Genomic DNA, 14,240 nt, shown 5'->3' on the forward strand with positions numbered 1-14,240 from the left:
TTTTTAGTCTATATTTAATATTTTATACATGTGTATAAATATTTGATGGGATACCGTGTAAATTTTTGCAAAAGAAACTAAAAAGGGCTCAATTTCTCTTTTCGTTTCTGGTCGGAATATCCGAAAAGACCAGCGTGAGTGTTTGCGTGACTGGTCATGTCCCACCGGATCGAGTCCAGCGTGACGAGATCGAGAATACGGGGGTGATTGGTTGCACGTAGGTCATTCTGAGCGCCATTCGTGTAATTGGTCGTGTTTGATGCCTGTCTCATATTCTTTCTCTTCGTCTCATTATCTTCACCTTTATGCCCCGTATGGATCCGTTTTCTCGATTCCCACTTCTCTCATGATGCAGGACGACGTGATACACCCATAATACACAGCCTTATATATAATATGTCATACGCTCAAAACTCTCATCCAACCAAATAAAATCTACGGATCAACAACGAAGACAACCAAATATAACCGGATACACGATTTAAGCATGCATCCATCCTAATCGGCTCTCCATCCGATTCTCTCACCAAAGCAACCAGTCAATGGTTCAGAGAGCCCGCAGCCACCCCATGGCCCGCGCCCTCATCCTGTTTTCCGTCGGTCCAACTGAAAAGCAACTCTCCACCTCCTCCTGCTCTTGCCTCTCGTAGTGTAGTCTCGATAGTTGTCACTCCACTGCGGGCACTGGCCTCGTAACAACTGCAGATACGCCCGAGAGCGCGGGCGGAGCCAGCGAGAGGGAAGGCGATGAGGTCGCAGCTCAACGCGTCCGTCTCGCCGCCGCCGTCCTCGCTCCGGCGAGCTCTCCCCTCCGCCACGCCCCGCGCCCTCAGGTACGCCGCGCGCACCACCGTCCACCGCCCACCGCACGTCGCCTGCTTCGGTACGCTCTAAGTTTCTGTTCCGCAGAGCGACGGAGCCTGAACACATAGCTCTCCCTGATTCCAGGTTCCACGCGTTCCCGTGGCGGTTCCGCGCTCCTCCTCGTCACCACGGCCGCGGTGCTGGAGCTCGCTGCGCTACCAATCTGCCCGCCCCCGGCAGCCAAGGTGCGGTGAATCGGTTGCTCTGTCACGGTCTGCTTTTGTCAGTTTACCTCGTCCGCACCTTGTTATTTATAAGCTTTGTCTTACATATTAATCAGGAGTTGGAGTGCTCGCCTCGGAGAGGAGGCCCGATGATGGCGACACTACTACTGTGAAAAATGCAGAGGCGCCTAGCACTTCAACGGCCACTGCGAGTTCCTTGCGCTTTCCCATACAGGTGATCTTTCTTCGCTCCTGTTGTGAGCCAACTACAGTGTATTGAAATAGGTGCCACTGGCTGGCTGCCATGTGATCTGAAGGAATCGTATATATAAACTGCAAGTACAAGGCACATGGCAGCATGATTCGAGATGCATGCCATGTTTTCTATGGCAATGTTTGCCAGCTAGAGTCTTTTGTCAGAGTATGCAAGTGGTGCTTCATGTGCGGTGAGGATACCCTACTTCTGATTTCCGAGCTGCATAGATGGGAAAGCGAATCAGTGCATTTTAAATTATGTGGTTTGATTGTGGTCAACCCTCAGTGCGTTTCCATTGGACATGTATGATACTATGGTTCAGATTAGAATGTTATGCTTAGTGTCGTCGTGTGAGAGGATGCTGAAGGATACTCATACGCAAGGCCCTCTGTCTAGTCAGAGCACTCTACATTGAATTGTCCATTTAATCTACATTATGTTTGCTTCATGCCTTTTTGTTCCATTTTCCCAGGGAAACTGCAACATGGCTGCCATTGTTAGTATAGCATTCTGCTTTCTACACAGAATCGTTTCTGGTCAGATGCAGTTGATGATGAATTTGTTCCCGTGGATGTCAAATGGCATTACAAGTTTGCCATTTGCTTGCATATCTGATCCTACCAGAAAACCCATGCCTCTTAAGTTAGATTTGACTCTTCCACCACTGCCTAATTTCGGAGGGAGTTTTTCACGATTGTACTATCTGTTCAACTCTCAGCTTGATCGGAACATTGCCTTGTAAGTGTGATTCTGTGATGTATATAATTATGTACTATCTGTATGCTATCATTTCATGCTTCTTTTGTCAACTCCTTAGTTACACCTAATAACTGAAGTTTATGAAAAATTATTAAATTCACATTTTATCCTGATTATATTTACAGGTCTATCGTTACCTTGCTCATCACATGCTTTTCATTTGTCATTATTGGAGGATTACTGTTTCATAAGTTCAGGTTTGTTAGTTATTCTTTAAATATGCATGCATTTTCTTCTTCCCTGTTTTATCAGAGGACATACTATAGCCTTGGCAGTTAATTTTGATGTGAAAATGATGAAGTACCTTTGGTTTAAAATTCAGGAAGCAACAACAATCCCTTGAGGACTGCTTTTGGGAAGCTTGGGCATGTCTATGTTCATCATCTACCCATCTAAGGGTAAGTAGGGACTAGGGAGAGTACTGCCAGTTTCTGTAAGGCTTAAGAACTGATACGTTTTTCCCAGCTGTTTTCCTATCCATTTCTTTAAATTCTTTTGCATTAATGATCCTTTTCTAATCTGTTGTTTTGCTTGCTTGAACAGCAAAAGACACGTGTTGAGCGTGTCATTGGGTTCTTTCTTGCTATCTGGGGTATATTATTCTATTCTCGTTTATTAAGTGCAATGACAGAGCAATTTAGAGTGAGTTATTTCAAAATTATCTGAAACTGAGATGAAAATTTTCTATGTCGATGTGCTTTTTTGACATATACTCACCTGGTTGTCCACAGAACCAGATGCATAAAGTAAGGGAAGGGGCGCAGGTGCAGGTTATTGAGGATGATCATATCATTATTTGTGGAGTCAATAGTCATCTGACGTCCATATTGATCCAATTGGATAAGTACCATGAGTCATCAATTCGCTTAGGTTTAGCTACAGCAAGGTAATGAAGGATGGCATGTCATTGTGGTTGGGTTAATTCACCTTTTTACTTTTAAGGATTGGTATAAGATCTATGTATACTATCTAGTCATCTAGTGCAGCTGATTGTTTTCTTATGAACAATGTCAAGGAAGCAGAAAATCCTTCTTCTCTCGGATCTTCCAAGGAAGCAGATTGACAAGCTTGCAGATAGTGTGGCCAAAGATTTAAACCATATTGATGTATTCACCAAGAGGTAAAGGGATTTACTACTCATAGTGTTTCTTGTCTCAACAAGTGGCAAGTTTATTTAATCTGTCTACCTTTATCCCAACTTCACTTTTGTGGAGAACACAAGCACATCTCATGAACACAAATACTTGCTTTGATATGTGAATACTTAAAGCTGGTTGTGGCTTCTCATTTTAACTTGCAGTGCTAGTCTTAGCATGTCAAAATCATTTGAGAGAGCAGCAGCACACAAAGCAAAGTCTATAATTATCTTGCCAGCAAAGCACTGAAAGGTAAGTATGTATCATGAACCTTCGACTTTGCTCATGTTAGAATGTTTTTTTGATGAATAACTGCCGAGTCCCTCACAGGCTCAGGCTAGCATGTATTACATGATTTTTCCTGTACCATGTCATTTGAGAGAGGGGCAGCTTGTCCAATTTCTCATGAAGTTCCTTAATATTGATGAATCAAGATTTTGCTGTCAACTAGCAAGAATTGTAACAGCAGGTCATCTGGTTCTTGTGAAATATGGTTTATATTCATTTGATTAAACATTGGATGACAGCAACTGTTAACTTGAATTTTTGAATGAATGGCTTGAAACAATCAGCTCGTTTCTAATTGCCAAAAAAATATAGTGAGACAAGTTCTTTACATTTTGCAAACTTTAGCACCACCTATCCATGTTTGCATTATGTTCTGTATTGTTGGCTACTTTACAAACCTGGTTTGATAGTTGATTGTTGATATTTATTTTTCTATCTAACTCCCATGAACCTGATCAGATATGAAGTGGATACAGATGCATTTGTCTCTCTATTGGCTCTGCAACCCTGTACACAAATCGCGCCTATCCCTATCATTGTTGAGGTATATGCACGTAGACAATCTATACTATGGATTTTATCAACATTTAAGCCTTTCTGCTTACATTTTATATCAATGTAGGCTTCTAACTCAACCACATGCGAACTTCTGAAATCAATCACTGGCTTAAATGTGCAACCTGTGGAGATGGTTGCTTCTAAGTTGTTTGTGCAGTGCTCTAGGCAAAAGGGCCTTCTGAAAATCTACAAGCACTTGCTTAATCAGCGCAGTAATGTTCTTATCTTACTGTCATATGTCTGTGACTGACAACTTTTATATTGGTGCATTTCCAAGTCAAACTGTGTTACCCAGGTCTTTCATGCTTCACTTTTTTTTGCTATCCTTCTTTCAACCAGTGGCTTAGCACATAATTTCTACTGCAATCACCTAAAGACCACCATACTCATACATAGAAGTTGAATGTACTGCCATGCATTATATCACACTGTCTTGTTCTTGCCATGTTTTTTTTTTCAGAACTCTTTGCATTGACAGTTTTGTTAAATCTATATGCCAAACATGACCTAGTTTATCATTCTTCAGAACTTCTGAATCAACATTCACTTAGGGAATATCGTACCAATATACCTGTCACAGCCTTGCTAGGGAAGGGGTGGTGGCTGGTGTTGGTGCAGGGGGAGAGGGAGGTGGCGGTGGCTAGGGCAGGGGAGGAGGGGGATGGCTGGTGCAGGGAGAGGGATAGAGGGGAGAGCAACTGCTCAATTCTTGCTTAAGACCCAAATGGTTACATGACCCCTATATTTATAGTCCCTAGGGGACTTGACTCCCAAGCAAACTAGAGGAGTCCTTATACATTTGGACTCTCCTTTCCTAACAAACCAATCTTATTTCGTAAACAAACTCTATTTCTATTTATTCCAAACTTATCCGAATCTATCTCTAATTTCCATCTACTCCGGATTCTCCTGGATGGGAGGGGCTCGGTGGGGCCGCGGCGGCGGCCCCCTAGCCCGCGCTCCCCCCTGGCTGCGCCCAGGGTGAGGCCGTGGCTGACCAGGGCCCGGTGTTGGGCCTCGTTAGGCCCGTTTGGCCCGACGCTGCGGCCCATATTTAGGCCCGTGACAATACCATAAAATGTATTTCCTACGTGTGCAAATTGTTCTGATATTGCCATGTTTCTGTAATTTTGTCTTTCTACATTTCTGCTTTGCTGGCGCTGTTAAATTTATTCAGCAGCGTTGTGATTACTTTGGTTCTAGATATATAGGTAGTTATGCTACATGGTTTGTTACATTTGTTGTTTTGTCCTGCAGAAAATGTTTTCAACCTTTTTAGCCGGCCTGAACTAGGGGGCATGAAGTATATGGATGTCAGACGTAAAATCCATGATGTATGTTGTTTCCAAACCGTCAATTCAACCCTGCTGTATTCTCTGCCTTTTGCTATTACATTTCCCCTTTATGTTCATGGTCAGGCAGTCGTTTGCGGTATCTTTCGGTCTGGAAAAATTTATTTTCACCCAAGCGAGGAAGAACTGCTGAAAGAAACAGACAAAGTAAGTATCTTTCTCGATGCTGGTTATTGTTTGACGTCAGCTAGTAGAAAATTATTTCCCTTGACATAGGAATTCATGATAACAGTGTAATTGTTGAAAGCTTCAATCCCTTGTCTAGTTTTCCTGAATGGATGAATCATCCATCAAAGTGAGCTAATGAAATACTGTCATGGGCCTAAAGCAGCAGCTGTCCCAGCTGTTAATATCCAACCAAGGGTATATTATATCCAGATGTTAATAACTTAATATCCAGCTGGGTCATCAAAGTGAGCTAAGGGTGTGTCTGGGAGTAGGCTTTGCTTCTCCTTTTGTACCTTTTTCTTTCTTATTGAAATAATACACAGCTCTCCTGCGCCATTTGAAAAAAATAGCATCAGTCATGTGTAGATGCCTGTCATGGGCCTAAATACGGGCCACCGTAACGGGCCAAGCAGGCCGAGCGAGGCCCAACGCCGCTCCCTGGCCAGCCGTGGCCTCACCCTGGGAGCAGCCAGGGGCGCACGCAGCTTGAGGGGGGCGGGCGCCACAGCCCCCCGGGCCCCTCCCACCCGGAAGAGTCCGGTTTAGATGAGAATTAGAATAGATTTGGATAAGTTTGGAATAAATAGAAATAGAGTTTGTTACTTTGTTTAGGAAATAAGATTGGTTTTGTTAGGAAATGAGAATCCTCTTCTAGTTTGCTTGGGAGTCAAGTCCCTTAGGGACTATAAGAATAGGGATCATGTAACCGTTTGAATCTTAAGCAAGAATTGAGCAGTTGCTCTCCCTTTTATCCGTCTCCCTCTCCCTGCGCCTCCTCTCCCTGCGCCCGCCCTCTGTCCTAGCAGCCTGCCTCCCTTCCCTCCCTGCGCCATCTACAGTAGCTGCACCATCACAATGCCTGACATTTTATATTCAGAATAGTTGACTTAATGCACGCTTGATTTTCTTTTTCTTTTTTTGCTTCACAGTTGCTTCTTATTGCTCCTGTTCATGGGATGAGAAGACCAAAATATAGAGTGTTAAGTGTACCGAAAGAAACACAAACATCGAGTCATTACTCAGAATCAAGAGAGGATCAAGGATCATTTAATACGGCTACTACCATGGATAATGAAACACGGCTAAAGAACATTGTAAAGCGCCCCTCAAAATCTCTTTCTAAGGTAAAGTTTGATATAATGATGTATCTATGGTAATTCATTGCTTTCCAAATTATGGGGTTCATCTGTGGTTAATTTTATGCAGAGCAGTGATTATATGCTGGGACCAAAGGAACGTGTGCTTATTGTTGGCTGGCGACCAAAAGTTACCGAAATGATACGGGAGTATGATAGTTACCTTGGACCTGGTAGTACAGTGGTATGTATAGGCAGTGACAAAAATAAACAAATCGTGCTACTCACATTTTAATCATGGTTCATACAGTTATACCTGTACTCCTATACAAAAGTTAGGGTATAATTTTACTAACAAATTTAGTTAAATGTGCAGGAAATTTTGTCAGAAACCCCTATTAAAGAGAGGAGCAGTATCATCAATCCCCCTTTTGCAGAACCAGCTTAAAAATGTTGAAGTTACTCATCGGGTATCTCTCAGTCTCTAAGTTTGTTAGTGTGCATGGACAGACAAAAAAGTTACTCTCTCAATTTTATCTCAAAACATACTGATACAGGTGGGGTGTCCTTTGAACTATGATACTCTGAAGGAAACGATAATTAACATGCAGAAATCTGCCCCTGATAAAGAGGTTCCACTTTCAATAGTTGTGATATCTGACAAAGACTGGTTTGTTGGAGGTACCAGTAAAAGAACTATGATGTTTATCTATCATCATCATTGCTGTTGTTGTTTTTTGTTATCATTATGATAATTATTATAAGTGAATTTTTATTTGTGACTCTGGTTCCAGCAGATGCTGCACAGGCTGATAAACAGTTGGCATATACCCTTCTTCTTGCTGAAAACATTTGCCAGAAACATGGCGTTACGGTCAGCTCTGCTCACCAATACTTAACTAATAATGTTTATAATGCAATAAGTGAACCTGCATGTTTGCATCAAAGTATCTATTAGTCTCAAATGTGACCCAGAATGTACAAATCATTGTTTAGTGAGATACATTTAGTTTCATGATGCTACTTTATTCTTTGTTCTCCGTTGATAACGGTTGTGTTCTTGAGTTATACATTTAAACACTTGAGTCGCTTTCAGCGAGGTGCACATGGCCGCAGGCATGTGTCATAGCGCTTGGTGGCACGTCCAGGGCAGCCAGCCTTTGGGGTGTTTCTCGGCTTGCGTCCGAGAAGTTTCTTCTTAATGCAATGCTGCAGGGGCGGTCTTTCCCCTGCAGGTTGAGTTTTTTTTTTATAACGGGACTTAAATTGGATCCTGATGTGGTTCGATTAACCATTATCCAGTGTTTTTTTCTTATAAATATAAATATTCCTACTCTAAAATCCAAAAAGACACCAATTTGTTTGTGTTATCTGATTTTTCACTTGAAATGCCTTTTAGGTTGAAAATCTTGTATCAGAAATCGTTGACATGGGACTGGGAAAACAAGTAAGAATTTTCTAATATATTAAATTTCTCAAATCATGAAAACTATTAAATTTGGACAAAAAATTCTTGACTTCTGCATTTTATATAGATATCTAAAATAAGACCATCCCTTTCATTTATTGGAGCAGAGGAAATAATGAGCCGTGTGACAGCACAAGGTTGGTTGTCTGTTTTGTTTCGTTTTCTTTGAAGTTCTTTTTCTAATGCTAACAATGAAATGTAGTTGCGGAAAGTAGTGAGCTGAATGAAGTCTGGAAGGATATCCTGAACGCTGAAGGCGATGAGATCTACATTAAGGTACTATTGCCATAGTTGGTGTTCCCAGCACATAGGCTGCCTGTGGTCTTTAAAGCATTTACCCTGCTGCGTTTATTTCATTTTAGGAAATTGGGCTGTACATGAAGGAAGGAGAGAAGATATCGTTCTTGGAGCTTTCTGAAAGAGCAGTTTTACGTCGTGAAGTTGCGATTGGTTACGTCAAGGACGGCAAGCAGGTAATTTGTTTTCTTTGTTATTTGTCAGTTTATGTGTAAATGATGTTCTAAGTACATAAGGTCTTGTTAAGATCATCTTTTTGTTCAGCTGCCATTAAAATTCTATTGACCTGATTTGCTTAGACATGAGGTTCTTTGTCATTTTGAACATCAGCAGCCATAATCTGTTAGGTGCTAATAATAAATATTTACTTTATCCTATGGCAGCATATTAATCCTATCAACAAATCGGAGCCACTGTTTCTTGAAATGAATGATTCACTCATTGTGATATCGGAGTTTGAAGGTGAACAGCCAATTATGATGGACGAAGGAACTTCAAGATAGAATTTTCATCTTATATCTCTTCACATAAACTTTAACAGCTGTTGCTACTATGAAGAGATAACATATAACCTGTTTATAATCCTTTTCTTTTTGTACAAAGGGAAAGCAAAACATAGTTTAAAGGCCACAAATTAAGTTTTGTTCCTTCCATAGCTATAGAACTTCTTTGGTGCAAATATTTTACTGCACAGTTCAACTACACACTGTAAACATAGTGAATAACACGGACAACTTGTATGGTCCAGATGTCTGAATAAAGAAAGGATAAAGGAAACTTGATTGAGTATGTGCCTTATGTGCCTTGTTGTTTCCTTCTGACTAATGAATACAATGTTTTCTTTTTTTTTAATACTGGAGCTAGACAAAATCAGCTAGGTATGGCCTTGCTGTTTTCTTTGTGAGATAAATTCGTCCCCTCTAGCATTTCACATTTGACATAAGAAAAGGCTGTTTTACCCTTAGCTTCATTCACGAAACCATCCAAACCTTTCAACGGCTTCAGCTTTTGGGGGATCTATCTTTGGCAGAGCAACTAAGAGGTCTGTTAAACATTCTTGTTCTCTTGCTTGTCCATTTGTTTTTCCTACAGGCTGTATCTGACTTGATCTCCACATATATACATGCCCTAATTCAGGCATAACACAAGGATGGGAGTGATGAAAGTTCAGGTCCGACAACTCAGAACCTTATCACTGGGGGCATATGAAAACTTATTTGTATGCCAAAGGAAATCCGGTTCTTGTTACCATTCATGAGGTGCTCCCCAAACTTATACTGACGCAGGCGATCGACAGACAGACATTCAGGCTGCTCTTTCTGAACCAGTTACTGACACACGAGGACATCATCATTTTGATGCTTCGTTATCAACAGTTTAGTGTGGCATGATCGGAAGAATGGCACAGAGTATGTATACTGCACAAAGTTAGATGCTAGATGTCTGGATGAGGAAAATGGAACTCCCCAGTGGGAAATGCCCTTGGAGTGAAGCTTGATAGCCATTGACATTCTCCTAATGGAGAGCCAGATTTGTTTCACTCCTGTTAGGATCTCGTTCGACGTTCTCTTTATATAAAACACGACTTACCTCACAGCATGCGCAGAGCGCATGTTCAAGAAGTATCTCCCAGCTGGAATGCACACCTTTTTCTTAATTTAATTAGTACAAAAGAAGGGGTAAGTAAAAAGCCTGGAATGCGCACAAGCCTCCACTGCAGCAATGCAAGCTGTCTGAATTCCGGACCTAGACTGATGGATGGAGCCACTGCCAAATCCACCAGCATCTGGCATGGATCCTACAAAGAAGCTCGAGACTGACGGTATCAGTGTTCAGTATCAGAACAAAGAAGGAGCCGGCAGTGGTGGCCGTCGAGTCGTTTTGAGGAGCTGTTCTGATTCCTGGACATCATTTTCAGCCGTCCCGTGGTAAAAATCCCTCGGCTGGAGGATCAGTGAAAGCATTCAGCCCGAATGCTGACTACCAGGACACGGAGCGACTATCACTATCCTATCCACTATCCAGGTGCTTCTGCCCAACCAGAATCCACCTCGCAAACTCGTTTACGTAAACTCCCTTAGACGATCATAGTTACGCCTTCACAGTTGATTAGCGGGGTTTATTTTTTCCAAACTATACGCCTTGAGACCGGAGGAAGACGCATTCTCATTCTCTTCTCTCCCCACACACCAGACAAATCATATCTATCTGGCCAGGCTTCGCCTCGCCTCTCCGCTTCCTCCCCTCCCCCACACTCTCGGAAGCGGCGACTCCGCCGCCGCCGCCGCAGCGGCGAGGAACCAGCCATGGCAGCGCACGCGACGCTCCCCTTCTCCTGCTCCTCCACGCTGCAAACCCTGACCCGCACCCTCTCCCCGCGCGGGGCCCACCGGCTCCGCCGCGGCTTCCTCCGCCTCCCCTCCCTCGCCGCGCTCCCGAGGCTCGCCCGCCCCTGCCGCCGCCATGTCTCGGCGTCCTCCGCCAACGGCGCCTCCGCCGAGGGGGAGTACGACTACGACCTCTTCACCATCGGCGCCGGGAGCGGCGGCGTCCGCGCGTCGCGCTTCGCCTCCACGCTCCACGGCGCGCGCGTCGCCATCTGCGAGATGCCCTTCGCCACGATCGCATCGGACGAGCTCGGTGGCCTCGGCGGCACGTAAGTTGATGCCTCTCCTGTTCATGTGTTGTATTGTATATACTTCGTGTATTTTTGCTTGGCCTGATCGTGCCTCTTCCACAAAGTTTGCCTCGGTTTTGCATCTGCCATTCGCATGGTTGGGCTGAACTTCTCATGCAGTGATTCTAACTGGAGGGTGATTGCCTACTAAACTGCTGCCTGTACTATCATTCAGTTATATTTAATTGTTACTTAGTTAGTGTTGCTTGGTTGCGGGATGTTTTACTGTTACTACGACACTAGTACTACCATGCGCATTAATAGTTTGTTGGAATGGGTATTTGGATTTTGGACTGAGAACACTAAATGTAATCGAACATCAAAATGGCAATAATAATATTTTTATGAATTTGCCGTCTGTGATTATTGATTGCCGATGTCTCTTCTTGTGTTGGAGATTTTGGCCTGATGTATCAGTGTTTGAGCTACATGATTTCCACTTACACAATTTTGTGTCATTCCGACTTTTGTCCAGTGGCAATTATATGCTCATCAAATCTGAATCCGCTAGAGTGTTAATTAAAGTGTGCAACTTTCATTAAAAGGGTGTGCAACTTTTGATAAATGCTTGAAGTTTTGCTGTTTCGACTAGAGTGTTAATTGATGAATTTGGTTGGATGTACAATAGGCTCACCTGCAGAAATTGCAAACCCTTCTGTGTTGCCTGTGCCACTGTAATGTAGCCTGTTTCAGCATTGCTCCAGCATTTGCAGTTTAATAATTTTGGACAGAACTGGACCACGTATTTGATGAGCCTCTGCTTATTACTATTGAGGAGATGCAAAATGCTTATGTGATAGAGTCAAAAGGAATCTGGAAGTGTAGTTGCAGAATTTACCACATGACTACAACATTCCCTTTTCTGTCTAATATCTAATCTGTTCTTGGTAGGTTGTTAACCTTTTAGGGTAACACATTTTTCTATGAATATCCTTTAGCCTGTTTATTCTGTGTTTGCCATTGATTTATGTTCCAAACTAATATTCATGAAATGTGCTTAGTACTTAGCAGTCAGTTCTATATTTAGCCTTGTAATATGCTTTATTTGTTGACTTTTGATGTATATCACAATGCCTTTTTTCGCATCACAGATGCGTGCTTCGTGGCTGTGTTCCAAAGAAATTGCTGGTATATGGATCCAAGTACTCTCACGAGTTTGAAGAGTCTCGTGGCTTTGGATGGACATATGAGACTGATCCAAAGCATGATTGGAACACTCTCATAGCCAATAAAAATACAGAGCTGCAGCGCCTAGTTGGCATTTACAGGAATATTTTAAACAATGCAGGAGTCACTCTGATTGAAGGCCAGTGGAAAGGTTGGGTGATGTTTGTATATCAGGTTATATTTTGGATAAGACTGCCTCTGAAATGAATACTGCATCAAAAGGTGTGTTTGCTTATGTGTTCTTTTTCTTAGTACAGATTGTTGATCCTCATACTGTCAGCGTGAATGGTAAGCTCTACACTGCTAAGCACATACTAGTTGGTGTTGGTGGCCGACCATCGATGCCAGATATCCCTGGTATAGAGCATGTTATAGATTCAGATGCTGCACTGGATTTGCCTTCAAAACCTGAGAAAATTGCAATAGTGGGAGGTGGCTATATTGCTTTGGAGTTTGCTGGCATTTTCAATGGCTTAAAAAGTGAAGTCCATGTGTTTATTCGGCAGAAGAAAGTTTTAAGAGGATTTGATGAAGAGGTGAGCATATATTTAGAAGTAGCAAAGGTAGCGTTGGTAACAGATAAAATGTATTGCTTCTTTGTTTATTTTTTGTCCTGTTTTGGATGCACAGGTTAGAGATGTTGTCTCTGAACAAATGTCTTTAAGGGGCATCACATTTCATACAGAACAGAGCCCTCAAGCTATAACTAAATCAAATGATGGTCTGTTATCTCTTAAGACAAATAAAGAAACTTTTGGTGGGTTCTCACATGTAATGTTCGCAACAGGTCGCAGACCAAATACAAAGGTAGTAACACAGAGCACTTGCAGTTCTTGAGATTTTACACATATATTGATTCATTCATTCTAATTCCTGACATAGTTGCAATCCTTGTAGAACCTTGGACTGGAAGAGGTGGGGGTCGAAATGGATAAGAATGGTGCGATAGTGGTAGGTTATTACAATAACTGGTGCCAAGTTTATCTCATTTTGTTTGCCGCTCTGTAACCTTTGGAGCTTTTGCAACAATTTCGTGCTAGGTTGATGAGTATTCTCGTACCTCAGTTGATTCCATTTGGGCTGTGGGAGATGTTACCAATAGGGTCAACCTGACACCGGTTGCACTGATGGAGGGTGGGGCATTTGTGAAAACTGTCTTTGGCAATGAACCTACCAAACCAGATTACAGGTATGTACATTTATCATATCATCACCAGCAATCAGTGAACACCACATATTCATGGTGGTTGTCCTGATGGATCATTTGGCTTACCTATCCAACCAGAACAGACTTTGAACTTTCTAATGAAAACCATAATTAATCTCACTACTTTATTGTTATGGGCAGCCCGCTGGGCTCCCTAGGCTGGTTTGGCACAGTAGCATGACCCTTACTGTAGCGCCCTCTCCCTCAAGGTTACGGTTAGTTAGAGATAATGTTAGGTTTGTTAGTAGTAAATTAGATCTATTTGTTAGGAGTCAAAATAAACCTTTCTATGAAAGGAGAGATGCACCAATCAAAGGCAAGCAAGAAATCAATATAATTCCCCTCTTGTGTTCCTCCCTCTAATCTATGATCTAAGTTCTCATCCCCCAACAAGCCGACTCCATCCGGTGGTGTCTATCCTGTCATGGATGCTAGCCATGAGGCCATGACATTTATGGATATCAACGGGCTACTCTTTCATTGTGAATTTCAATTTTTGACAGAGCTATACCCTCTGCTGTGTTCTCCCAACCACCAATTGGACAAGTTGGTCTTACTGAGGAGCAGGTGATGATATATAGCCTGCATCATAGTTTCATAATTTGCAACAGACAAAGAAATTCATAGGTGGTTATTTTTGCAGGCAATCGAAGAGTATGGTGATGTTGATGTCTTTGTTGCCAACTTCAGGCCTCTCAAGGCCACTCTGTCTGGACTACCTGATCGTGTATTAATGAAGATTCTTGTGTGCGCTACATCAAACAAAGTTGTAGGAGTGCACATGTGTGGTGATGATGCACCTG

General features: G+C 42.5%; 1 protein-coding gene and 1 pseudogene across 1 annotated transcript; both read left to right on the forward strand.

Annotated features, from left to right (window-relative positions):
- The first annotated feature begins 577 nt into the window (after positions 1-577).
- On the forward strand, positions 578-9,163 carry LOC136552537 (putative ion channel POLLUX-like 2; annotated as a pseudogene).
- A 1,251-nt stretch (positions 9,164-10,414) lies between these two features.
- LOC136469181 (glutathione reductase, chloroplastic-like) lies at positions 10,415-14,236 on the forward strand (the record flags this gene model as incomplete). Its single annotated transcript, XM_066467482.1, has 8 exons — positions 10,415-11,042; positions 12,155-12,404; positions 12,488-12,766; positions 12,861-13,037; positions 13,128-13,181; positions 13,271-13,419; positions 13,941-14,004; positions 14,081-14,236. Coding segments are annotated over exons 1-8 (1,479 nt in total), but the record flags the coding sequence as incomplete, so codon positions are not given.
- Between the last annotated feature and the right edge of the window lie 4 nt (positions 14,237-14,240).

This window comes from Miscanthus floridulus, chromosome 1 (genome assembly GCF_019320115.1).
Source record: "Miscanthus floridulus cultivar M001 chromosome 1, ASM1932011v1, whole genome shotgun sequence".
Classification (NCBI taxonomy): domain Eukaryota; kingdom Viridiplantae; phylum Streptophyta; class Magnoliopsida; order Poales; family Poaceae; genus Miscanthus; species Miscanthus floridulus.